General features: G+C 48.8%; 1 protein-coding gene across 1 annotated transcript; it reads left to right on the forward strand.

The window, feature by feature from the left end:
• Positions 1–602: 602 nt before the first annotated feature.
• On the forward strand, positions 603–25,300 carry SLC2A5 (solute carrier family 2 member 5; the record flags this gene model as incomplete). The annotated part of the gene is made up of 12 exons (XM_080921289.1): positions 603–632; positions 5,743–5,841; positions 6,238–6,398; positions 11,154–11,278; positions 18,312–18,464; positions 21,788–21,913; positions 21,993–22,180; positions 22,318–22,428; positions 23,123–23,224; positions 24,358–24,433; positions 24,869–24,996; positions 25,094–25,300. 12 exons carry the CDS (start codon positions 603–605, stop codon positions 25,298–25,300), a joined length of 1,506 nt encoding a protein of 501 aa, XP_080777415.1.
• Between the last annotated feature and the right edge of the window lie 1,416 nt (positions 25,301–26,716).

A 26,716-nucleotide genomic window follows, 5' to 3' on the forward strand; every position in this document is an offset into this window, starting at 1 on the left:
AAAGACAACGTTTTCTCCTCAAACTGTGTTACTAAAGGCCAGGGTATAGCTCAGGACTAGAGCACAGGTATTCATCATCAGTCTTCACCAACAATAATAATAATTAATAATAATAATAATAGTAATAATAATAATAGTCTCAGCATGGTTGCTTGGGCAAGAACTGACTCTCCACTAGGGACACTTGGCTGTAAACCTCATGGTAGGCACCACTAGGCTAAGCCTTTACGGTCCCATCCGTTGGCCACTATTTAATGTGTCACGGGGCCAGTAATAGCTGTTGGTGCCCATGTGTTCCAGACAGAAATAACCCTGTAGCCACTCTTAAGACTTGAGCAGCGGGAACTGTTTCCCCTGGGTACCTCGCTGAGCTGGCAGTTTCAGGGGACCCCACTGGCTTGGCCAAACTCTAGATGTTTAACTTTTAAAGCAGAAGTGAAAGAAGGGGCAGTGTGCCTGAAAGGGTTATTCTGATTTAGACCGGCAATAAACACACAATTGGCTGAGAGTTGGCTCGGCCAAAGTGCAGCCTAAATATCTTCCCTCCCCGAACAGCACAGCTGACATTGTGAGGAGCTGAGCCACTGGCTGCTCTTGCAACGATGGAGAAAGAGGATCAAGAGAAGACAGGGGTAAGTGTGTGGCTGGCAGCAGCCGGGCGCCTGCTCAGCTCCTGCGGGACTCCCCAGCGCCCTGGTATTGCAGAGCCTGCCCTCAGCTTGATGCTCTGTCGGGAAGAGGGCAGCTTGCTCAGAAGCCCGACAAACAGTGGGGTTTTAGAGGAGTCCGGGCGGTGTTTGTAGACAGATGCCCATTAGGAATCCTGCCTCTGAAACAGCTGTTGGAAAAGTACCCGGAACGGGGCTAGGGAGTCTGGTTCAGCTTCCAGAGTATTTGCCAAGGGTCCATAAAGTCCAAGGTGAAGCAGGTATGGCTCACACTTGTGTCTTGACACTTTGGAGGTAGAGGGAGGAGCATTAGGAGTTTGAGGTTAATCTCAGCCACAAAGGGAATTCAAAGCCAGCCTACGCTAAAGACCCTGTCTCCAAAAAAAAAAAAAAAAAAAAAAAAAAAAAAATTCTTTTTTCTGTTCCAAACTCACAGTGTTACTGGAGACTAGGTGTTAATTTCTTTGATTAAGAAAAAAATTTTTCCAGTGCCAAGAAGGTAACATGAATCGATGAACACATTTAAAATTTACACTTTAATCCTTCCGATGGCGTTTGCTCATAAGTGGGTGGGGAGGAGCAGGCATCTGTGCTAAACATTATTTATCAAGGTCCATAACGCATGGACTGGAAGCATGGCCACCATGCAGAGTGGGCGTGGGTTTGGGAGGGGAAAACGCCTGTGATTGGTCCCGGCTCCTTCCCATTTTAGCTGTGGCTTAGACCTTGGCAAGATGCTTTCTTTCAATAATTTAGTTGTCAAGACAATTTGAGCATCTGAGGCTGGCCTCGAACTCCTGACCCTCCTGCCTCCACCTCCCAAGCACCAGGGTTGTAGGTGCGTGCCATCACACCTAGGTGCTTAACCCTTTTGGTGACTTATCTGTAAAATGGACGGATAACCACCACGCCCTCCCCTGGGCGCTGGAACGCTTAGACAGAGCACAGGAGGCAGTGAACAGGAGTCTGGCCAGGACTGAATCCTCTTGCCAGTAATGCCGCTTGGTTTGACCTGTGGAGCAGATGACCTCACTGCTGACGCTGGGCATGGGGTATCTCTGGAGCTCTAGAGTGGTGAGGAATCCATCACCACTAGAGGGCAGAATCCACCAGTGCTGGGGACTGAAGCCCGAGCCTCAAGCATGTTCCACCACTAAACTCCCCCAGCCCCCAGCCATTTTCTCCCTTGGAGATCCTCCTCCCTCCGTCACCCAGGTGGCTACCAGCCTACCTGACTGAGACTGTCATTTTGGCTGAGAAAGGGTTCGACAGGTCTAGTGTTATCACCTGTACTTGATAGGAAGGCATCTGGGGCTAAAGACTTGGACGCTAGGGGTCACAAGAGTTCCCGTGCCTGCTGCCCAATGGGACATAAAAGGAACAGAGAAGTCCCCACAGGGTCCACTCTGCAGATGAGCGCCATGGAAGGAAACAACCCAGACAGGGCCTTGTCCATGCTCCACAAGGGCTCTGTAACTGAGCTACATCCTATCCCCAAATTCGCCTCCTTCTCCTTTAAAGAATGGTGAGACTGTCACTCATGTGCCACACGATTCAACCACGTAAAGGTACAGTCCACTGCTCCCAGGAGATGAAGGGAGTCCTGTGGCTTTGTGGCTTCAATGGTTTTGGAAGCAGATGGTCAGGCACAGAGGGACATGAGCTGCATTATCAGACCGGACTGCAGACTAGAAGAGCGGTTGCCAGGGGCCAGGGGAAGAGGGTCATGGTCAATGCCAGTCAGAGTGAACGGTTTCTGTTACTAGGGACAAGCAAGCCTGCACTTCAGGGCCTGGTGGTGCAGCTAATGGTGCAGCCATGTGCAGGACTGTGAACATCCTGATTGTAGCTACGCCTGCCATGGGTGCTTGGAGTTTGCTGAGTGCATTTTACCTGTTGTCTTAGTTAAGGCTTTACTGCTGTGAGCAGACACCATGACCGAGACAAGTCTTTAGAGGACCACATTTAACTGGGGCCGGCTTACAGGTTCAGAGGGTCAGTCCAGTATCATCTACTGTGAACATCCTCATTGTAGCTACGCCTGCCATGGGTGCTTGAAGTTTGCTGAGTGCATTTTACCTGTTGTCTTAGGGCTTTACTGCTGTGAGCAGACACCATGACCGAGGCAAGTCTTTAAAGGACCACATTTAACTGGAGCTGGCTCACAGGTTCAGAGGGTCAGTCCAGTTTCATCTAGGCAGGAGCATGGCAGCATCCAAGGCAGGCATGGTGCAGGCAGAGCCGAGAGTTCCACATTTTATCTGAAGACTGCTAGTGGAAGACTGACTTCCAGGCAGCTAGGTCTTAAAGCCCACACCCACAGTGACACACCTACTCCAACAAGGTCACACTTCCTAATCGTGGCACTCCCTGGGCTAAGCTTATCCAAATCATCATATCACACCTGTGTTCACCTCTGTGCGAGGTGGGGAACATGTTGATGAGCTAACCTGTGCTAATCAGTTCACAAATACATATGTGTTAGTACACCACATTATACACACCAGGAAGAAAAGCCAGCCTACGTACTAATATGAAGGCTGGGGCACAAGGAACACAAATTCACCTGAAGCCTGGGCTACAAAGAGTTCAAGGTCAGCCCCAAGCAACTTAATAACAAACACCCCCAGAAAATGACAGGTTAATTTGTAAAACTTCTCCCCCCCCCCAACTTCTGTTTTTGACTGAGAATTAAACATCTCTTTCATTGCTAGTTGGTGCTTAGTCCTGTAGTTCCAGGAGAGCAAAGGGGAAAGGACACAGCTTGGGGGCAAAATGGTAAGTTTTTGTACTACAGGTGGGATGTGGCCTCAGGAGGTACATTTTCCATCAGAGAATAAAATATCTGGCAAGGGGCTAGAGCAAGGGCTCAGCATCAAGAGTGCTGACTCCCTTCCAGGGGCTCCAAATCCAACCCCCAACACCTGCATTGAGCAACTTTACAATTATAACTCTAGTTCCAGGGGATATGACACTTCTGGCTTCCCTGGGCACTGACATTCATGTGCATGTATGCACACACACACACACACACACACACACACACACACACACACTTACACATAGTTACAATAAATCTCAGGTTTAAAAAGTTGTCAGCAGTGAAGGGATGCTCACAGCGTTGATATGCTGACAGTTTCTTGTGGATAATGGCATCCATTGTAAAGCAGTTATCTAAGAAGTCAGGGACCACTGGAGAACCTACGTCTGAGAAAGTAAGAGAGGCCTCTTTGTTGAGGGCCCCAGCCTAGCCAGCTCACTTCTTTGGAGCTGGAGACAGAGATTTGAAAGCCTAGGACTCATCACAACCTGTTCTTGAAGTCAAGCATGGGCTAGGTGTGGTGGCTCACGGCAGAGGCAGAGGGGCAGAGGGGCAGAGGGGCAGAGGGGTAGAAGAAGAGAGGCAGGGGCAGATCTCTGTGAGTTTGAAGCCTGGTCTACATAGCAAGTTCCAGGACAGCTAAATCTATATAGAGAGACTCTGTCTCAAAAACGAAGGAAGGAAGGAAGGAAAGAAGGAAAAAAGGAAGGAAGGAAGGAAGGAAGGAAGGAAAGAAGCTAACCATTCAGCCATGGTAGCTCACATCTATAATGCAAGAACTCAGGGAGGCTGAGGCAGGAGGATTAAATGTTCAAGGCCAGCTTGAGCAACTTAACAAGACCTGTCTTAAAACCATCACCACCACCATTACCATCACCACCAACACCACCACCACCACCACCACCACCACCACCATCACCATCACCGCCACCATTACCACCACCACCATCAATCACCACCAACACTACCACCACCACCACCACCCTAAGTGGTGGGAAGCTTGATTTGCCTATACAAGACCCAGTTGGTGTCCTGTTGCATTAAATATTAAAAAATAAAAAAGCCTTTATCTCTCTATCGGCCCCAGTGTCTCACTCCTCAGGCCCAACTTTAGTTTGGAGCTGTACACATCTCTGGTGCCTGGTCCGAGCCACTAACACAGACCAACTTGTCCGCGCAACTCCCTTCCCTTGGCGGTTCACTACTGCCTGTTCTCCGCCTCTATCCTGGGGTGTTTCTGTACCCCAAAATCCCACAAACACAACTCTACAGCCCGATAGCTTTTCATACAGGTTTATATATTCTACTCTCAATCCACAAACCTTCTACACAACAAGATTGCATCAAATAGACAAAGATAAAAACTGCCCTTCTGTATGAGATATTAGACCTATAAAATTCTTAATGTTCATAGCTTTTTAACACCAATTAATATCACCTGGGTCTAGCTGGTCCTTGAGAACCTCCGTGTTGCCACGATCTTCCCCCTCCGTCCTCTGACCTCCTCTGACCTCTCCACCCTCTCTACTTCCCTCAACCCGCCCAGTCACTGGTTTTCATTTATTTTACTAAAAATCGGAAGGCTTGGTTGGAGTCATGTGGCTAGGCAGCCCTTCTTGGGGAAGTGGAATTAACATTAAAATACTAACAGCTTCGGGACAACCTACAGTGTCTGGTACCTAATTCCCATCCACCCACTCATCCATCTACCCATCCATCCCACTGCCAACTGAGCCAGGCATCCGTCTCAGTGCTGGTGATACCATGGTGAGCAAACATGACAGAGGTCCCTACCTGTGCCGTTGATTTTGTCCGTAAAGAAGGAAGGGCCCAAGCTGTCTAGATAAGAGAAGGCACCTAGCAGGCAAACCTTTTGGCCTGGACTGATGTCTGAAAGCCATGCAAAGACAGAACAAGAGAACCTACACTTCAAAAGCTATCCACAAGTAGCCCACAGAGAGCCCTACACACGGGATCCTGGTAGGTGAGGAACATGTGGAAAAGCACCAGAGGGCCAGCTGCAGTGAGGCAGCTGCAGAGGCACTTGCTGGAAGTCCCAGGTACCCTGGTTGTTTAGGCAGGAGGGTTGTTTGAGCTGAGGAGGTGGAGAACAGTCGCACAGGGGGTACCTGGCTGAGAGTCTGCTTTAACCTCAGCGGGTCAGTCTTCGGATATATAGACTAGTGTGTGCACACTGAAGTACAGCAAGGACCTCTCTTGGTCCCTCACTGCCATCCGCCCTGTCTCTCACAGAAGCTGACTTTAGTCCTTGCCCTAGCAACGCTCATAGCTGCCTTTGGCTCGTCCTTCCAATATGGGTACAACGTGGCTGCTGTCAACTCTCCCTCAGAGGTAGGTCACTGTGGTGAGTCGGAGGGGCTTGGAATTGCTCATTGTCCCTAAGGAGAAAACACACCTACCCCCCTGAAGAGAAAGGAGAGGGAAGTCTCTTCAGGACTCAGTCCTCAGACCTCAGATTCTCACCAACATACCTTTCTGTGGCCTGGCCATGTGTGGAGTCATCTGGAGGGCAGTGGCCACAGCATCCACCAGGCTACAGCCATTCCAGGGTGTGAGAAACACCACGGGGGTTGGCCTGCCAGAATTCTTCCCATAACGCAAACAATGCACCACCCAAGCAGCCCCGTCCCCAACTCTCGTAGGGCTGTCCCATCCAGCAGCTGAACACCTATTAATTCTTTCTGCAAAACAAACTGATTCTGTCGGTCTGTGTCCTCTGTCCCTCAGTTCATGCAGCAGTTTTACAATAACACCTACTATGACAGAAAGGAGGAAAACATTGAGTCCTTCACCTTGACGCTGCTGTGGTCCCTGACGGTGTCCATGTTCCCCTTTGGAGGCTTTATAGGGTCTCTCATGGTTGGATACTTGGTGAATAAACTGGGCAGGTAAGAGAAGAGTATGTCAGCGTCTGGTGTGTGTGTGTGTGTGTGTGTGTGTGTGTTTACACTTACTGGTGTTAGGGCAGTTCTTTATGTGTGCACACAGAAGCTGGGGTAAACACTGTCTTTCCTCTATTGCTCTTTTCATTCTTTTAAAACTTTCTCCTCCTCCTCCTCCTCCTCCTCCTCCTCCTCCTCCTCCTCCTTCTTCTTCTTCTCCTCTTCCTCCTCCTCCTCCTCCTCCTCCTCTTTCTCCTCCTCTTCCTCCTCTTCCTCCTCCTCCTCCTCCTCCTCCTCCTCCTCTTTCTCCTCCTCTTCCTCCTCTTCCTCCTCCTCCTCCTCCTCCTTCTCCTCTTTCTCCTCCTCCTCCTCCTCCTCCTCCTCCTCCTCTTCCTCCTCCTCCTCTTCTTCCTCCTCCTTCTCTTCTTTCTCCTCCTCCTCCTCCTCCTCTTCTTCCTCCTCCTTCTCTTCTTTCTCCTCCTCCTCCTCCTCCTCCTCTTCCTCCTCCTCTTCCTCCTCTTCCTCCTCCTCTTCCTCCTCTTCCTCCTCCTCTTCCTCCTCTTCCTCCTCTTCCTCCTCCTCCTCCTCCTCCTTCTCCTCTTTCTCCTCCTCCTCCTCCTCCTCCTCCTCCTCTTCCTCCTTCTCCTCTTCTTCCTCCTCCTTCTCCTCTTTCTCCTCCTCCTCCTCCTCCTCCTCCTCCTCCTCCTCCTCCTTCTTTTATGTGTATGAGTGTTCTGCCCCCATGTATGTGCACTGCCCGTGTGGCTAGTACCTGGTTAGGTCAGAAGAGGATGCTAGATCCCCTGGGACTGGGATTCAGGACCGCTGTAAGCTGCACCGAGAACACCGGGAGGTGAACCCTGGTCTTCTGAAAGAACAGCAAAGATTCTTAGCTACCAGGCCATCTCTTCATCCCCCTTCTTCATCATTTTTTTCCAACATATTTTTACTGAATCTTAGGGAACTTCACAGGGCCCACCTTATCAAGGAGCACCAAGCCATTCGCTCATGGCCCTCTGCAGCAGTGAATGGGCCTCAACATGATCTCAGGTGGTTGCACACACCATCCCATCAACGTGGCCCCCTGAGGCTGCCGGCTGGGCCGACTAGTCAATGTCAGAAGGCTGCCAGGCTTCACGCCTCCTCTTCCCTGCCATCCACAAAGCTTCTCCCTCTCTTGTTGGGACTCCAGTCACACATGCCACTGTGCCTAGCTTTTAAGATGTATTCTGGGGATCAGAACTTAGGTCCCCAAATTTGCACACTAGATATTTTACCGGCTGGGCCATCTCCTCAGCCTTTGTTCCTGTTTCCAAAACAGTGTCTCACATAGCCCAGGCTGGCCTCACACTCACTGTGTAGTCAAGTGTGATATTAGACTTGTGATTTTTTTTTTTTTTTTTTTTTTTTTTTTTTTTTTTTTTTTTTTTGCTTCTTCTTACCAACTGGTGAGATTATGTGTCCACATGCCCTCTTAGGGTAGATAATTTTTTTATTACCGGAAACTCATAAATACCCATTATCAGCTTTTAAACAAGGACCTAAAACCGAAGTCCTTATCGTAAGATGAGGGTAGACCTAGCATGGCCAATTTTCCTTTCTATTGTGGTCATTCAAAGAAGCTGGGTACGCACTAATGTTTAGGAACCTAGATGTCAGGGGTGGCTGGAGACATCCCGACATCCCCTAGAATGAACACTATATGCCAGAGAAGACACGGGATTCCATGTCCTTTGCCTCACTCAAACAAAAAAACACTTCCCAGGCTGGAGAGTTGGCTAAGTAGTTAGAGCACTGACTGCTCTTCCAAAGGTCCTGAGTTCAAATCCCAGCAACCACATGGTGGCTCTTCTGGTGTGCCTCTCTTCTGGTGATGCCCTCTTCTGGTGTGTCTGAAAACAACTACAGTGTACTCACATAAAATAAATAAATAATCTTAAAAAAAAAAAAAAAAAACATTTTCCCTTTAGTGTTTTTCACCTTTGGAAGAGTTAATTACCCATATGTAGTAGGCTATACCATAATCTCAGGACTCAGTGGGTGGATGCAGAGGCTCTTGAGTTCAGTGCCAGCCTGGTCTACAAATCGAGACCCAGGCATGATCTTGAATTAAGACCAGAGTCTGGAACCTTGCTTTAAAACTTCAGTTCCTTTGGAAAGAGTCTTGGGGCTGGAGAGATGGCTCCGTGGTTAAGAGCACTTGTTGCTTTTGCAGAGGACCCAGGTTTTGGTTTCCAGCATCTGCATGGCCTCTCTTAACCATCTGTAACTCCAGTTGCAGGGGATCTGATGCCCTCTTCTGACTTCCACAGGCACACGCATGTACATAGTGCACAAACATACATTCAGGCCAAATAACTCATACACTTAAAATTAAATGTATAAATAAACCTTTACACTTTTCCCCTTAAGTATATACGGCCTCTGGTTGGGGATCTGAGACCTTGAAATTGCCTGTGAGGCTAGTGTGAACCCATAGCTTCCTCTGTGGGCCCCCAGCATGAGTCATATCTGCAGGACACAGGTCAACACTGGTGAACTGTTACCCAGGTGGGGCCGAGCCTTGCCCACTGAGATGACCACTTGGAATTCATTCGGCATGGATTCACTTGTTTGCAGATGCCTTAAATATTTGCAGAAATCTTTTACAAACAGCAACAGTGACTCGGTTTATGGATGATTTCTATGTGCCAAACACTACTGAGAGAGCTTCTGGAAGTAGGTTTATAACTGAGCAGAGGGAGCACCCCAATGACCCCAGCTCTTCAGAGGCAGCAGGGTCTAAGGTTTTAGGCCATCATACATGGCGTAGTGAGATTATGTTACTCAAAATTGTCTTAAATGTGTGTGTGTGGAGGTGGGGGTTAGTTGGCATTGCTTGCTTGTTTATTTTATTTTGTCTGAGGCTGTGGTAGTGGAACCCCAGGCCTTGGGCATCAGTGGTAGTTTGAATGTGTCTGTGTGTTTTGAAGCTGTGTTGGAACCTCTGTGGATGGGTGGTTCTGTCTTCTTTGTTTAGTCTTGGGTTTGGGTTTGTTTCATTTTGTTTTGGTTTGCTATGTTTTGCCTTTTTAAACAGTATTTTCAAAATGTATATATATGTGTGTGTGTATATATATATATATATATATATATATATATATATATATATATAGTTTTGTCTACATGTATGTATATGTCCTGTGTGCAATCCTGTTGCCTACAAAGTTGCAGACAGCTGTGAGCCATCATGTAGGTGCCAAGAATCGAACCTGGGTCCCACAGAAGAGCAGCCAGTGCTGTTAATCATTGAGCCACCTCTTTAACCCCCTTTGCTTTTCTTTTTTTCTCACCAAGACAGGATTTCTCTGTGCCTTACAACTTACTCTGTAGACCAGGCTGGCCTCGAATTCACAGAGATCTGTCTGCCTCTGGCTCCTGAGTGCTGGGAGTCACCACTGCCCAGAGTGGTTTGTTTCTCTTTGAGGCAGGGTTTTAGAAGGTAATCCTCCTGCCTCAGCATCCTATGATATGAGTTTAGGACATGGGCCACTATGCCTGGCTCTGCTGGCCTCTTTCTGTGAAATTTTTTATTTTTACATGTTTATATTTTGGCATTTCTTAAGGCTATTGTTTGGTTTTGATCTTGGTCCAGATTAGCTTTTTGCAATTTTTTAAAATAAATAATGCATTTATTTATTTATTTAATGCATGTGAGTACACTGTAGCTCTTCAGACACACCAGAGGACGGCATCAGATCCCATTACAGATGGTTGTGAGCCACCATGTGGTTGCTGGGAATTGAACTCGGAACCTCTGGAAGAGCAGTCAGTGCTTTTAACTGCTGAGCCATCTCTCCAGCCCCCAGCTTTTTGCAGTCTTAATTCTTATGCTTTTCTAACTTTTTTCCCTTCATCTTAAGCATCTGTTTTTTCTTTCATGCATTATACTTTAGCAATATATCTAAAGACTCATCTCTAAGCCATCTAGAGTTTATACTTCTAGAATCTTCTAGTTTTCCATTTTTGCCTATTACCTGATTGAATTACTCTTTATGAAGGGTACAAAACCTGCATCTAGACTCATTTTTATTTGTTTGTTCTGGGTTTTTTAACTTTTATCTTTTAATCCTCCGTTTTATTTTATGTCTATGGGCGTTTTGCCTGCATGTGTGTCTGAGGCCCGGGAGACCAGAAGAGGGCATCAGTCCCCCCCATCCCCAGCTCCCGGAGTTATAGATGGTTGCAAGCTGCCATGTGGATATTGGGACTTGAACCCAGGTCCTCTGCAAGAGCAGAGAGTGGTCTTGACAGTCTATGTTCTTACATTTTTTTCTTGTTGTTGTTGCTTGTTTTTGATTGTTGTACTGGAACTGGATCCAGGCCTTGACCGGCGCTAGGCAACCATTCTACCCCCAAGCCGCACGCCAAGTCTATTTTTGAGACAGTCTCTACCTTGTGCTGCTAGGTTAGGCCTGAGCCGCCGGGTCCAGCAACCCACATACCTCAGTCTTCTGAGTGCTAGGACTACAGCAAGGGACAAGCTCAGGCCTTGTATCTCAGTCCATGTTCCTCTGTCCCCGTCACCAGTGCCCTTTGACCTTTGCCCCCACAGCACGATATGCACCTGACCTCTGTCAGTTCCAGGGCCCAGCGAAGCTCACGGCTGTAAGAGAGCAGCCATTAAGGAGTGTTTGTTGACTGAATGAATCACTGCCAAATGAACAATGAAATGGATGAATGAAAGGACCCTTACACTAACTCGACTTTCACCCTCCACAGAAAAGGCGCCTTACTGTTCAACAACATCTTCTCCATCCTGCCGGCCATCTTGATGGGGTGCAGCAAAATTGCCCGTTCATTTGAGCTAATTATTGCTTCCAGACTTCTGGTTGGAATATGTGCAGGTAAGGAACCCTTCCCGGTGGCTCCCCAGGATCTGGGGCAGTGTGGAGTCTCAGAAGCAGAGACTGAAGCTCACCCTACATGGTGCCTGAGTTTGTTCCTCGTCCTCGTGGGTGGGCAGCAGGCAGACCTTCACAAAGATGCTTCCCGAAGGGGAAGATGTCTTTTGCTTTGTTTTCCCAAAAGGCTGGGATTGAACGCAGGACCCCGTGAGAGCTAGACAGTCATTTTATCTCTGTGCCACAATTCCTAGCCCAGAGAAGCTGTTCTCTGTATGGGTAAACCACAAACCCTGAGTTTAGAAGGATTCTCCCAGCCTGGTCTTTCTTCTCAGTATCTCAGCAGTGACTAAGATAATGGCCCATCGGAGGGTAGTGTTGTTGAGTGAGCAGCGCCTTCGTTTGATAGACTGTCCTACATCATGAGAACAAAACAGTCTTGTGAAATTCTACTTCAGTTGTTTGTCTGCATGTATAAGAGAACCAAGTTGAACAATAGATTTCTGGGTTGTTGTGGTTTTTCCTTTTAAAGTTACTTTCTTTTTTTCTTTTTTCTTTTTTCTTCTTCTTCTTCTTCTTTTTTTTTTTTTTTTAATGTGCCTTGGTATTTTGCCTGCCTGCATGTCTGTGTGAGGGCATCAGATCCTCTGGAACTGCATTTATGGCAGTTGGGAGCTGCCGTGTGGGAATTGCTGAGAATTGAACCCAGGTCCTCTGGAAGCCTAATTTCTGTATTTTTAAACTGTGATTTGTGGTCTTAAAAAGATTGAGAAGCTGGTTTGTAAACCTCACCTGCAGCTTTCTTATCGTAGGCTGCAGGGAAGTGCTGCATTAGTTTAGAACTTGGTTAGGAAAAGAGACACTTTCAAAGCTCCATGTGTAGCTTCCCAACAGACAGCCTCTCCCAGTGCCGAGTCAGGTGCAGTTCTGGTCCTTGGCGGTTCTCAGGGCCCTTCAGAAGCAAGGCGGGCACCTCCTAAATGTCCTCCGGCATCTCCTTCTAGTTGATGTCAGAGTGACCCTCTATCCTTCCACATGTGGGGCAGGAGTGGAGGGATGACTTGGCTGGATGTCAGCCAATTCCTGGAGTTCACTAGCAGGCAGAGAAGTCTGGAAGCTGGTGTTACCAGAGGTGGTGCACACCTTTGGTCCAGCACTCAGGAGATAGAGAGAGATTTCTGAGTCCGAGGCCAGCCTGACCTACAATAGTTAGCTCAGGTCAGTCAAAGTGAAGATCTGCAGGGTGGGAGTGTGTGTGGGGGGGAGTAACCATATCAGGGGAAACCTATAGCTCTTGGGCAGACTCCACTCAGTACTGAGTCACGTTCCCCACCCCATCCCTGACAACGCCTGGGCAGTCATCGACCGTGTCTTCATCTGGCTTGTCTCTGCCTTTGTTTTTCCCTGCAAAAGCTTTTCAAAAAATAGAAAACTCCCAGAAATGTTCAGCTGGGAGCTGATACAGTCTCTTTTCCATTGATCATGAGCATTCAGGATAGGTTTCTAATAATAATAACAATAACAATAATAATAAAAAACACTCACCAATTAATCACAGCTAAAATTCCACAATTTGGGCTGGTAAGATGGCTCATCAAGTAAAAGTACTTGCTGTAGTGTTTTATAAAAAGAAAGAGGAAACCAGGAATATGTTTAGTGGAGGCGTGTTATGGTGTGGGAGAAGGAGGTGCCTCTGCAGGCCTGTGCTGAGTATAGTATACTATGTCATAGCATAAAATAGTATAATATAGTATAGAATAGCATAGTACAGTATAGAATGGTATAGTATGGAATAGTGTATAGTATAGTATGAAATAGTATAGTACAGTAAAGAATAGAATAGTATATCACAGTATAGAATAGTATATCACAGTATAGTATAGTACAGTATAGAATAGTATAGCACAGTATAGAATAGTATAGTATAATATAGTATAGAATAGTATAGTATAGAATAGTGTATAGTACAGTATAAAATAGTTTAGTATAGTATAGAATAGTTTATAGTACAGTATAAAATAGTATAGTACAATATAGAATAGTATAGCACAGTATACAATAGTATAGCACAGTATACAATAGTATAGTATAATACAGTATAGAATAGTATAGTATAATATAGTATAGAACAGTATAGTATGAAATAGTATAGTATAGTATGAAATAGTATAGTATAGTATAGAATAGTATAGTATAGAATAATATAGTATTGTACAGTATAAAATAGTATAGTACAGTATAGAATAGTACAGTAAAGCATAGCATAGTATAGTTTACCCTAGATAGTATAGTATGGTATAGTACAGAATAGTATAGTATAGAATAGTACAGTAAAGTATAGAATAGATATAGATAGTATACTATAGCACAGTATAGAATAGTACAGTATAGTATAGTATAGAGTTTATTCATGGAGAGGGGAGTTGAAAGAATAGTAGAGACAGAGAAAAGAAGAGAGAGAAGGAGGAAGAGGAGGAGGAGGAAGAGGAGGAGGAGGAGGAGGAGGAAAGACCAGCAATAGCCATGTGGAAAGAGAGGAGGAGGGAGGGGAAGTGGGAAGAGGGTAAGGGAGCAGGAGCAAGAAAACGAGAGAATGAGGAGGGGACAAGCAGCCCCTTTATAGTGAATCAGGCACATCTGGCTATGGCCAGGTCACTGTAGGGTGGAGCCTAGACAAAATGCCAATACTTGCCACTAAGCCTGACAACCTGAGTTCTCTCCCAGGAGTCCACATAATAGAAGCACAGCTCCCCAAAAGTGCATGCATGCGTGCACATGCACACACACACACACACACACACACACACACACACACAGGAGAAAGAAAGAGAGAGAGAGGAGTGGAGAGAAGAGAAGAGAGAATAAATGTAACTTTAAAATCCTGACAGACGCTGGCCCTGGTGGCATACGCCTATGATATCAGTTACTTGATAAGCAAAGGCAAGATTGGAAGTTCAAGGTCAGCTTGGACTACAGAAAGCGCTCTCTGTTGGAGAGCCCTGTGTCAAAGCAAAACAAAGGTAAAGAGAGTGGGGACCATAGCTTAGTGGCAGGACACTTGCTCAACAAGTGGCTCCATTCACAGCACACACAGAGAAATAAATCCTAACCTGTGGCTACAGGGGCTCTAACACTTGCCATGCTGAGGCAGGAGGATTACCAGTTTGAGGCTAGCCTGACATCATGTTTATATGTAGCAAGACCTTGATTGCTTTGTTTTTATTTGTTTATATTTGCTTTTGAGGCAAGGTCTCATTCTGCAGCTCACACTGATCTCAAACTTTTAACAATCCTCCTGCCTCGGCTGCTCAAATGCTAGAATTACAGGTGTGCATTAGCACTCCTGGCCTAGACCTTTGTTGGGTCAGAAAAAGCAGACTTCTTAGTCAATGTTGGTCTCATTTTCTTCCATTTGCATATTTATTTGGGAGTGTGATATTCCTGTGCCCTGGCGTGAGCGCACGCGCGCGTGCGCGTGCGCGCGCGCGCACACACACACACACACAGTTTTCATGAAAGATAATCAGCCAGAAAGCAAAACAATACAAACACCAGGTATGCTAAGTTCAAGACCAGGGTGTTTTTCCTAAGACGCTGCCTCAGGGGGGGAAAAAGACTTTTACCAAAAGTTTCATAAGAAGGGCGACATTATTCCACATCTTTACAAATCACCTTAATGTCTGTCCTAACAGCAGACGTTTGGTTGTTGTTTTCATGATACAAAAGATTAAATTACAGTTACACAGGAAATAAGTATAAACAGACCACAAAATTACAAAACCACCCACCAGCCTCGGGACTGAGAAACATCTGAGTGACCTCCTCCAGGGTGTTTCCCAGGAAGGGCATGGTGGCACGTGTGCATCACACATGGCCATCGCACATGGTAGCGTCCAGTGGCTTCATTCATTATCAGCACCGCTGGACGGCCCACGGGAGGGAGGAGCCCAGTAGCTACTGGGGTGAGACTGCAACCGGAGGAATGGCTGCCTAGCTGGATTTTCAGAGCTGCCCGTGTTCAGTTAGCCGTGGAGGTAGATGACAAGCAGCTTCCGGAACGCTCCTTAGACCGCAGGCACCAGCCACATGGCTCACGGGAGAACGAAATGAACAGCCCAGCCGTGACTGGGGAGCAAAGGTAGCTGAGCTTTGCTTTCTGGAGGCTCACAGTCCATGGGTTTGTTGTTGATCAACTCCTTGGCAAGAAGGTTGAAGGCTTTCCCTGGCCAGAAGGAACTCAGACCTTACAACTGTTTTCCTACCCCACCTCCAGCAACCCCTGCACCCGCCCCACACCCCTCCATGCCCCGCCCCTCCACAACCCTTTATGCCCCTCCCCTCCACACCTCTCCACTCCCCGCCCCTCCACACCCCTTTATGCCCCTCCCCTCCACACCTCTCCACTCCCCGCCCCTCCACAACCCTCCATGCCCCGCCCCTCCACACCCCTCCACGCCCCGCCCCTCCACACTCCTCCACTCCCTGCCCATCCACACCCCTCCATGCCCCGCCCTGTCCTGCTCCAATCCAACTCCAGGGTCTTCCCACCTTGATCTGCAGAGTCCATCCCAGTAGAGCTAGCCATCTGACATCCCTGTAATTTTAGCCCTGGGAGCCAAAGACAGGCGGACCTCAAGTTTGAGGTTAGAATGGGCTACATAACCAGACCTCTCCTCCCCAAAAATATACAAAGTAGAAATTGCTTTTGGACATGTAAACGTACTTAGTCCAGACATGCCTACCAGGCTTTTGTTCTTGTTCCCATTTTGCCATTATTTTTTACGTTTATTTATTGAGTGTGTTTGTGTGAGGGGCACACACATGCCACTCCCCGCTTCGGAGGTCAGGGGTAACTGACAGGAGTCAGCTCTCTCCTCCCACCGTGTGGGTCCATGGGATGAAAGTCAGGTTGTTGTGATTTGCATCAAGAGTCTTTACCTGTGGACCACCTTGCCTGGCTCTCTCTCTCTGTCTCTCTGTCTCTCTGTCTCTCTGTCTCTCTGTCTCTCTGTCTCTCTGTCTCTCTCTCTTAGTTGTGACAGGGTTTGCTATATAGTCCTGGCTGGCCTGTAACATGTATGTAGGCCATTCTGGTGTCGAGCTTGCAGTCACCATGTCTGCTGTCCAGTGCTGAAGTCAGAGGTGCACACCACAGCGTTAGGCTAAGTCACAAGCTTCCTTACCTTCTTTCTTTTGTACTGGGGTTGGAACCCCAAGCCTTGTGCACACTAGACACACACACTACTCATCTCTCTGCACCCCACCCATACGGTTTTATATTTATTTTATTATTGAGCTGGGGGGGTGGGGGAAGTATGTGTTCTTAGTACAGGTGTCTGCGGAGGTCAGCAGAGATCGGATCCAACGGAACTGGGGTTATGTTGGTTGTAAGCCTCCTAATGAGAGAGCACTAGGAACCGAACTCAGGACCTCCGCAAGGGCAGCCATTTCACTTAACTGCTGAGCCACCTCTCTGGCTCTTGCATTTTTTCCTCCGTTTTTTGTTTTTTGTTTTTTTTTTTAATATTTAGTTGTTTATTTCCTGGGGGGAAACGGGCATGTTCCTCTTTCTTTCCACCATGTGTATCCTGCAGATTGAACTCAGATTATGAGGGTTGGCAGCTGGTGCCTTTACCCACTGAGCCATCCCACCAGCCCCCAGATTCATCTATTCCTAAAAGGGTCATATTTTGACTTGATGGGAAATCTTACAAGATTACATAGTAGGGGACAGAGAGATGGCTCAGGTCATCTCCAAGTATCCAGGACGGGCGGTTCACAGCCACCAGCTCCCAGGGGATCTGATATGTCTGTAAACACCCACAAAACACACACGCCAAATCACATTACTAAAAGTAATAATAAACCTTTCAAAAATATTACATATTCAAAGTAGCCTCGGCATACATGAATCCCAGAAATGCAGATTTCCAACAATATATACTGAAATTTGTTTTGGTGTTTTTATTTTTGTTTTGTTTTGTTTTACATTTTAAGCTTTTCTTCTGATCTAAGATTTCCCAAGGCGTGGCATCCCTTCCTATCCCAGTTTGGCCTGGATCTAACCCTCTGCCTGCTTTGTGCGTTAGTCCCTTAAGGCAGGGGTTTATTGTCATGTGCTGTCCCCAGAAAGTGAGCCAGTGTGCAGGGCTGCTGTTGTACCTTTCCTAGACTGATACTTTCTCCCGGAGGCAAAGGAGAGGAATGTGTGTACCCTCTTCCCTCTGCACCCTGGGCCGGTCAGGAGCAAGGGTGTAGGGTCTGGCTGGGCTGCACCCCCAGGGAACGTAGTCAAGAAGGGAATACTGTCAGGAGCTTCACCTGTGTGATTTCTTTCCTTGATGTTTAAGGGGTTAAGAATTAGAAGAGGTGCTTGCAAGGGCCAATCTTTTAGTCATTCATTCATTCATCCATCCATCTATCCATTCACTCATTCACTGTGTTATGGGAGAGCGTGTGGGGGACAAGGTATACAGATGTGCACATATATGTGGAGGCCAGAGGTCTGCCTCTGGGGGTTGTTTTCTTAGGAGCTCTCCGTATTTTTGAGACAGAGTCTCTCACTGAACCTGGAGTTCATTGATCAGGCCAGGCTGGCTGGCCTTCAAGCTCCAGGGATCTGCCTGGCTCCCAGAGCCCCTGCATGGGGATTGCCAGCACCGACTCTCACATCCAGCTTTATATGGGTTCTGGGAATTGAACTCAGGTCCTCTTAACTACACAGTAAGCACGTACCAACTGAATTGTCCCCGTTTTAAGAGGAGCCGGACTAGATAGCACACCTGGCAAGGTACATTTAGGCACAGTCGGTTTCTACCAGATATTTTCCTGGCTTTGTGTGTGTGTGTGTGTGTGTGTGTGTGTGTGTGTTTTAAAGATTTATTTATTATGCATAGTGTCCAGCCAGCATGTATGCCTGCACGCCACAAGAGGGCGCCAGAGCTCACTATAGTTGCCATGAGCCACCTTGGGTCCTCTGGAAGACTCTGAGCCAGCTCACCAGCCTTCCCGGTTCTTGACTCTACTCTCTTTCCAGGTATATCTTCCAATGTGGTCCCTATGTACTTAGGGGAGCTAGCCCCTAAAAACCTGCGAGGGGCTCTTGGTGTGGTTCCCCAGCTCTTCATCACGGTCGGCATCCTGGTGGCCCAGCTGCTTGGCCTCCGGAGTCTCTTGGCAAGCGAGGAAGGTGAGAAGAGGCCTCAGCCCCAACCCCGTCTCCCCAAAGCCCCTACGGCCATTACCATTGTCCACAGGCTGTTCCAGAGCTCACAGTGCAGGTCTTAGCTAAGCAAGTTCACAGTGACAAGTTCCTTGTAGAAGACAGTAAGGTGTCTCAACTGAACAGGAAGGGCCTATTTCCCTCGAACTGCTAAGTGACAGTCCACACTCTCAGAAGGCACACGTCTGTCTCGAGTCTTCAGACACTTCTTTTCATTTTTGAGACAAAATGTAAACCAGGCTGGCCTCAAGCTCACTTGGTAGTCAGAGTGACCTTGAACTCCCGGTCCTCTTGCCTCCACCCAACAAGTCCTGAGATTACAAATGGGCAAGACCACACCCAGAGATCTGTGCAAAAGCTAGGCAAGCACGCTGTCTACTGGACCCAGCCCTACCCCATCTCTTCTCGTTTTTTCCTTCCTTCCTGTCTTTCCTTCTGAGCCTTAAGCTTCTGAGAGGGAGACCGGTCTTAACGCTCATGCCTGCCGTGGCCTCGGAGCCGTGTCTTCTGTAATGTTCATCCGTTCCTCCCATCAGTCTCATGAGACCGTGTACTTTAAACACACCCATTTTACAGATATAGAACCCGAGACTTGGCAGACTGGAAACATGTGCAAAGTCCTGTTAGAATTCAGACCCTGCAGCCTGAGCCTGTGTCGCTTTGCCATGTTCCCCTGCCATCCTGTCATTCCCCCACCTGTCCAGGGCTCCTCCATCGAGGTGCCACGTCATCCTTAGGAGCTGGGACCTAAAATGAATGGACTATCGCTGAGTCTCAGGGAGCCCCAGATGACAGACCCTCCGCTGCACTGCACTGTCCAGAAGAAAACATTCTAGGCCCGGGCAGAGGAAACAAGAATGTGGAAATCCTCGTGCTTTTAGGGAACTGCAGAAGGGTGGCGTGTTAGCTCTCCATCTGTGTCTGTGACTTCCTGCCATGCAAGGCCCGCTCTAGACCCCTCAGTGTGACCCCTGGCTTAGGACAACTGCTCTGCTCAAACAGGGCTAGCCAGCAGGTGGCGCAGGAAGAGGGCTGCCTAGTGGTCAAGGCTGAGAAGTTGAGTCTAGGCTAGTGTCTGGCGATGCCTGGTGTCTTGCTGAGGAGAGTTGCAGTGTAGGGGACTAGGAGGAGGGGCCCAGGGGCTGGTGAATATGGCTCACATGGGAGGCGAGACCACAGCGCTTGGGCAGGAGGAGGTAGGTACATAATGATCTGGGGCCAATTCTAATCAAGGGACAGAAGGAGGTGGGAGGACATGGCTCCAGCCTAGAAAGTGGCGGTTCAGCCAGGAGCCGAACTTGATGTTGGATGGCATCCATATTCTAGGTAGAATCAGCCAACTTCTTGACCAGGAGTAATGGATTATGAGATGGGGTGAAGGTTCAGAGGTTCACATGTGTCTTAAGGTATTCATGAGCTTAATGGGGGTATTCATGGCCTGTTTCTCTTTTATAGAATCAACTAGGAAAGACCAGGGAAGTTAGACAAAGTGGTGAATGGCTGTAATCCTAGGGCTCAGAAGGTGAAGGAAAGAGACTGGGGAATTAAAGTCAGCCGGAGACACACAGTGGGTCTGAGGCCAGCCTGAGTTACATTCTATTTAAGAGGAGGAGGAGGGGAAGAAGAAAAGAAGAACAAGAAAACAGGATGGTTCAGTATGTAAAGGCACTTGTTGCTAAATCAGATGACCCGAGAACCCACACAGTACAGAGAGGAAAGTGATTGTGATGTCACAAGCCCTCTCGTTTTCTCTTCCTCCCTCTTCTACACACACATATATCAGAAGGCAACGCACGATTGGTTATCCAGCTGTCAGGTGATTATAAACTCCCTAAATTGGATGAGCAGGGTCAGCCATGTAATCCCAAGCACCCAGATTTGGCCTGTGTGCATGCAGCTCTGCTCCCCAGTAACTGAGCTCTCGGCAAGGGGCCCAGGCTCTGCTCTGCGTGTGTAACCTGGGGTTCCCACCCCCTAAGGGTGCTACAAGGAGGGCGTGAGCTACTTTGTGACTGGCAGGGTGGTGGCTAACACACACATGACTATGACATCACTGGCGTGGAGCTCAGAAGAAAAGGTGAGAGAGCCAGAGACCCAAGGGCACAGAACTGCTTGCTTGTCTTGGTAGCCATTTATTCTACATTTTTATGCAAATGGATATTTTGCCTACATGTCTGTCTGTCTGTCTGTCTGTGCACCATGTGCATGCCTGGTGCCTGTGGAGGCCAGAAGAGGCCATGAGGTCCCCTCACAGGTGGCTGTGAGCCACTGTCTAGGCGCTAGAAACCGAATCCAGATCCGATGCAAGAGCAGCAAGAGCTCTTAACCACTGAGCCATCCGACCAACCTGTTATAAAGCTGTTTCTATTGTGAACAAAACATGCATAGAATTCCCAGTAAAGAAAGACAAAGAAGGGCTGGATAGGTGTCCCAGTGGTTAGATCACTGACTACTTCAATTCTGTCAACTCTGTCCCGAGTTCAATTCCCAGCAACCACATGGTGGCTCACCACCATCTGTCATGGGATCTGATGCCCTCTTCTGATGTGTCTGAAGACAGGAACAGTGTACTCATATACATAAAATATATAAGTCAATAAATCTCTTGTTAAAAAAGAAGAAAGACAAACAGAATGCCGTGAGACTGCTCCCCAGGTCAAGAGAGAGCTGTACCATATCCCAAGACCGCCGTGAGCTTCTCGGTGGCACCCCAGTCTTCCCTGAAGGCAATCACAGTGCTGACCTAAACTAAACCCCCGTTGTCTCCTTTCTTTGGGTCCAGGCTCATCCCCTTTGGAGATGGTAGGGTGGATTTGAACTTGATGTAAGGACAATCACCAGACATTGAGACTTTACGCTCCATGTAACTCTGGGCAGATCTATCCAGGCCATCGACGTTTTCCTCGGCATTCGGTTATGACCTAGGATCACTGGATGGCTCCTGTGTCCACTCTGTGGGATGGCAGGGTCGGTCTCAGTACACTTTAGCCAGCTGGTCTCTAAAGGACAGCGTGGGTCTGTATGATGACACACAGAGACTTCCCACTTGCCCCCCACATTTGGCATTACGTGACGTTTCTGTTTGCCCAGCTCCTCGGTGCGCTGTGGTCAGTCGTGCCTCAGCCACTGTGTAAATAGCCACCAGACCTCCACTAAAAAAGTTAGACTTAGTCCCCAAAGAGCCCTCGCCCTCTCTCAGGGTGATGGTTCAGAGTGCCTGGCACAGTTCCGAGGGTGGAGGGAAAAGCCACTTCTTCCATGCCTGTGTGACAGCAGACCCTTGCTTGCAGGTTGGCCAATCCTCCTGGGTCTGACTGGAGTCCCCGCAGGCCTGCAGCTCCTCATCCTGCCCTTCTTTCCCGAGAGCCCCCGCTACCTGCTGATCCAGAAGAAAAATGAAGTGGCTGCTGAGAAAGGTGAGGGTCGTGGTGGTTCCCTCCCGACCCCGGGTTCCCGGGCTCTCGAGCTCACGCCCTCTGTTCGTCTCTCCCTCAGCTCTACAGACCCTTCGAGGCTGGAATGACGTGAACCTGGAGATGGAGGAAATCCGGAAGGAGGATGAGGCTGAGAAGGCCGCGGGCTTCATCTCCGTGTGGAAGTTGTTCAGTATGCAGTCCCTCCGCTGGCAGCTCATCTCCATGATCGTCCTTATGGCTGGCCAGCAGCTGTCAGGAGTGAACGCGGTACGGGCATCGCGTGGGCTTGGGCGCAGAAGGCAGTGCGCGACCAGGTTCTGTATCTCTGAGGGGTTGGGGTGTAGGGGGCCACTGGGCATCCCTACGCTCTAGGCCCTCTGCCAAACCCCTTGGCTCTCCCCCAGATCTACTACTACGCCGACCAGATCTACCTCAGCGCAGGTGTGAAGAGCAGCGACGTCCAGTATGTGACGGCTGGGACAGGGGCGGTCAATGTGTTCATGACCATTGTCACGGTGAGTGGCCGTGAGGCGATGGTCCCTTAAGCCACCAAGGGTGGAGTGCTATCTGAGGAGTATAAAAGCTCCCAGCCTTGAATGGAGCTGGGCCTTCGGATTGCAGCATGCCCCCTGGGCTCCGACACCCCCAGCCTTTGCTGTAAGCATATCCCTGACTCTGTGGGGGGCAGCCATGGACCCCGAACACAGAGCTTTCACAGTGTGCCCTCACCTCTTCTATCTGGGGCTGCCGAGCATGGCAGAAGGCCCTGCAGAGCACAATGGCTTACGATGCACTGCTTAGACTCCTGAGTGAGACTTGGCCCCTGGGCAGAGGAGCCAGCCAGGCCTCCATGTAGACAGAATCTCTCAACTTTTACTCCAGTGCCCGGCTTCCTCTTTGCAGGAGACCAGAAGCTTTGAACCACAGGACTGAGGTTCTTAATGTGAACTCTCATTTAAGAGTGAACATCTGGGGCCTAGTAACACAGCTGGACCTCCAAACTGGCCACCTACTGACACATGCTTCTGTGCATGTAAAATCATTTACACACCAGTGGCTGGGCACATATTCCTCCTGACCCATCAAAACTTGGTTGAGGGACAGTGAAGGTTATTCCTGTGAGGGCAGCCTCTGCTGGGGGTGCCCTGTCCCAGGAGAACATAGGGCGCTGGGTCTCGAAGCTCACAGTCTTGTTTCCCACACCTCCAGATCTTTGTGGTAGAGCTTTGGGGACGGCGATTTCTTCTCCTCATCGGCTTCTTCACATGCCTCACAGCCTGCTGCGTGCTGACGGTGGCACTGGCGCTGCAGGTAAGGAACGCTGTGCTAATGACCCATTTAAAGGAACCTTAGCAAAGGTGGTATCACATCAAGAGATGGGGGGAGAGACCCCCCCCGGGGTTCTTTAAACCCAGAGTGAGGCCGAGTTGGGGTCTTTCTCTCACCTGTGTCTCCCACCTGTCTGCAGTTTGTGGCCTGTGTTGTATGTTTCTGATGCCTGTCTCTAGCGAAGGGCTTTGTTCTGTATTTATTGTATTTATTAGACGGCATAGTAAATACTGTAAGGCAGAAACAGAATAAGGGGAGCTTATTTTTCTATATAGTCCTGGCTGTCCTGGAACTCACTATGTAGACCATGCTGGCCTCAAACTATTTTTACAGAAAAATTTTTAACAGTTTTACAAGGGAACACACACACACACACACACAGGAACATGCATGCACGCACACATGCATGCATGTACAAGTGGAAGAATAAAGCTACACATTTAAATTAGGTGTTAAGAGCTGACTACATAGGAAATCAGGTTGGTTCCATTGCTGCCTTAGTAAGAGAATATATTTATACAGGCTGTGTACACAGTAGGAGGGCAGGTTAAGTGCATGGCTGTCCATGATCTCAAAGCATGTTAGCAGCTTTATCTACAAGGTCCAGCAAAAGTTCCACCCCTTTGAAAATACGCCAGAGGTATTTTCAGGAAAAGATTAACACAGCAGATGCCAGCTGAGCTGGTGACCCCACTCAGAAGCGACACACATGCTGTTCCCGGCCTAGGTTTTCACCATAGTGAAGGGACTAGGCACCAGCCTGAGTCTGTTCTAGCAAGCATAGTCATTGTCAGATGTCAAGGGACTAGGTGTCCTTCCCCCCAGCGAATCCAGCTCCTCCTCAGGTGACTTCTAAGATCTCATCAAGTTGTGCAGCAGAGTCGTGGCTGGCTCCTTCCCCTGAGCCCCCCCCCCCAGCCCCTTTGCATTGCTACATACTATCTGTTTCTCCTGCCTTTGCATTGCTACATACTAACTATCTGTTTCTCCTGCCTTTGCATTGCTACATTACTAACTATCTGTTTCTCCTGCCTTTGCATTGCTACATACTAACTATCTGTTTCTCCTGCCTTTGCATTGCTACATACTAACTATCTGTTTCTCCACCCCTACAGAGCACCATCTCCTGGATGCCCTATGTCAGCATTGTCTGTGTCATTGTCTACGTCATAGGACATGCCCTGGGGCCCAGTATGTATCCCTTGGCTAGTTTCATGGTTTCGGTGACCCACATCCTGATCCTTCATGATACTCTCTGAGAATCCCCAGGGAGGGTGGGTGTGACCCCAAGTGGCATCTGCCTTGCTCCTTTTAGCACAGGATGGGAGGGGCTGTGATTAGCACTATGGGTTGGCAGTGCTGCCACGTTTGACTGGCATCCTTATGAACGGCACATACACCCTCACTGGGCCATCTCGAAAAATCTGTGTCTTGCAGATGCTCACTACCCCGTGGCCAGGTAGCTAGAGTGCCAAAACATCCATGGGTTAAAGGACCCCTGTGTGCCACTGTGCCATCCGGGAAAGAGTCTCTCCCTAACCTACATGTCTTCCCGTCATCTTCTTCTCCGCACCCCTTCCCTCTCACGCCTCTCCCTCATCCCTCTGTCCTCCCTCCCTCTCTCAGGTCCCATCCCTGCCCTGTTGATCACTGAGATCTTCCTGCAGTCCTCCCGGCCAGCCGCCTACATGATCGGAGGCAGTGTCCACTGGCTCTCTAACTTCACCGTGGGGCTCATCTTCCCATTCATTCAAGTGAGTGGGACCCGAGGCCCCAGCATCACCCACATCCCCAAGCCACCAAGCCAGAACCCTGCAGCACATCCTAACACGCCGGTCCCTCTCCCCACAGGTGGGCCTTGGTCCCTACAGCTTCATCATCTTTGCGACCATATGTCTCCTCACCACCATCTACATCTTCCTGATCGTCCCAGAGACCAAGGGCAGGACCTTCGTTGAGATCAACCAGATTTTTGCCAAGAAGAATAAGGTATCAGATGTATATCCGGAGAAGGAGGAGGAGCTTAATGACCTCCCTGCTGCTGCGTCGGTGCAGTAGCAGAGCCAGGCTGCAAGCCAGTATGGCCAGTCTGCATGGACCTCCTGTCTAGACGTTGGTCCTGGATCCGTAGTGTCTGTGACACTGGAAAGGAGCCCCATCACCAGCCTCCACCATAGAGGCCAGTCGCGGGCTCTTGGTCGCATGTAAAGCCATCCCTCACCTTTGCTGGGTTGACTCTGTTGAGGGTTTTGTAACATTGCTTTTCTAACAAAAACACTTCCTGCAAGACCAGATGTGACTATCATAGGCTCCCATGGGCCTGTAGAGACTCACTGACATCTGCCCGGGATTGATGCCATCTTCTTCACTGACCCAGCCTTGTCACAAAGCTGGGGAACAGACCATTCTGGAAGACACACTGAACATGAATTATTAACTGCAAATGATAATATTCCGTATAGCCAATAAAACAGATTTGATCACATCCCACCAAGACATACCCGTTGTCTGCGAGCAGAGGAAGGCTGTAGGGGTGACCCTGCTGCCAGAGCAGGATCTGCATGGAGAGACACACAGAGACTCCCTGCTGAAGGAAAAGCTGAGAGAGAGCTGCAAAGCTGTAATGTGTTGTGGGTAAAGTCGGGGGAGACGCTGCATGTCTGCAGTTGCATGTTGAAGACGGAGGGGGCCTGAAGAGGAAGCCACAGGAAGGGAAATGGAAGAGAGATTACAAAAGTATAGAGAAAGAATTGAAGTCCTAAGTGGGCTACGGGATGTAGTATCTTCTGTGGTTAGAACGGCAGCTGTCAGGATAACAGGGAAAGCTCTGGAAGTCTGGAGAGGTTGGTACAGATATAGAATAAAGACTCTTCTGACAGGGAGTCTTGCAACTGGCAAGAGCAGTCTGACGCACCGGAAGCTCACGCTGTGATTGAGCCATCCTTGGCTTGCCACTTGAGGGACAGAGAACACTAAAGGACTGACCCTCTGAGGAGGGGCGCTGTCAGAATCAGGAGCTAGGGACTGTGGGACCACTGTGGATTCAGCTCACAGGAACAGGAACACCTGCAACCAGGCGAGCACCAAATCTGTAAGGGGGTGGTTCTGATGCTAAGTTCCTGCTTCCCAATTGGTTCTTGATCCGTCAATAAAGATGCTAGCAGCCAATGAGCTGGGTAGAGTAGGCAGGACTTCTGAGTCCAGACCTGAGAGTGGAAAGGAGTTCTCACCGAGCTCAGGAGCCCATCATCCACGCGAGAGAGTTCGGGCAGAGTGGCCACAGGCTACTTTTCCAGGCGGGAAGCTGGGGTGTTGAGCAACTGAAGTTGACAGAAGATAGAACCCTGAGCCGGGAGTACTGGGCACGCTAGCCAGGATAGATCGGAGGCGCCCAAGAGTTGAGTCGAAAAGGCAGATTGAAACTGAACGTGTGTGTGTGTGTGTGTGTGTGTGTGTGTGTGTGTTTGCGCGTGT

This window comes from Micromys minutus (assembly GCF_963924665.1).
Source record: "Micromys minutus genome assembly, chromosome: 9".
Taxonomy (NCBI): domain Eukaryota; kingdom Metazoa; phylum Chordata; class Mammalia; order Rodentia; family Muridae; genus Micromys; species Micromys minutus.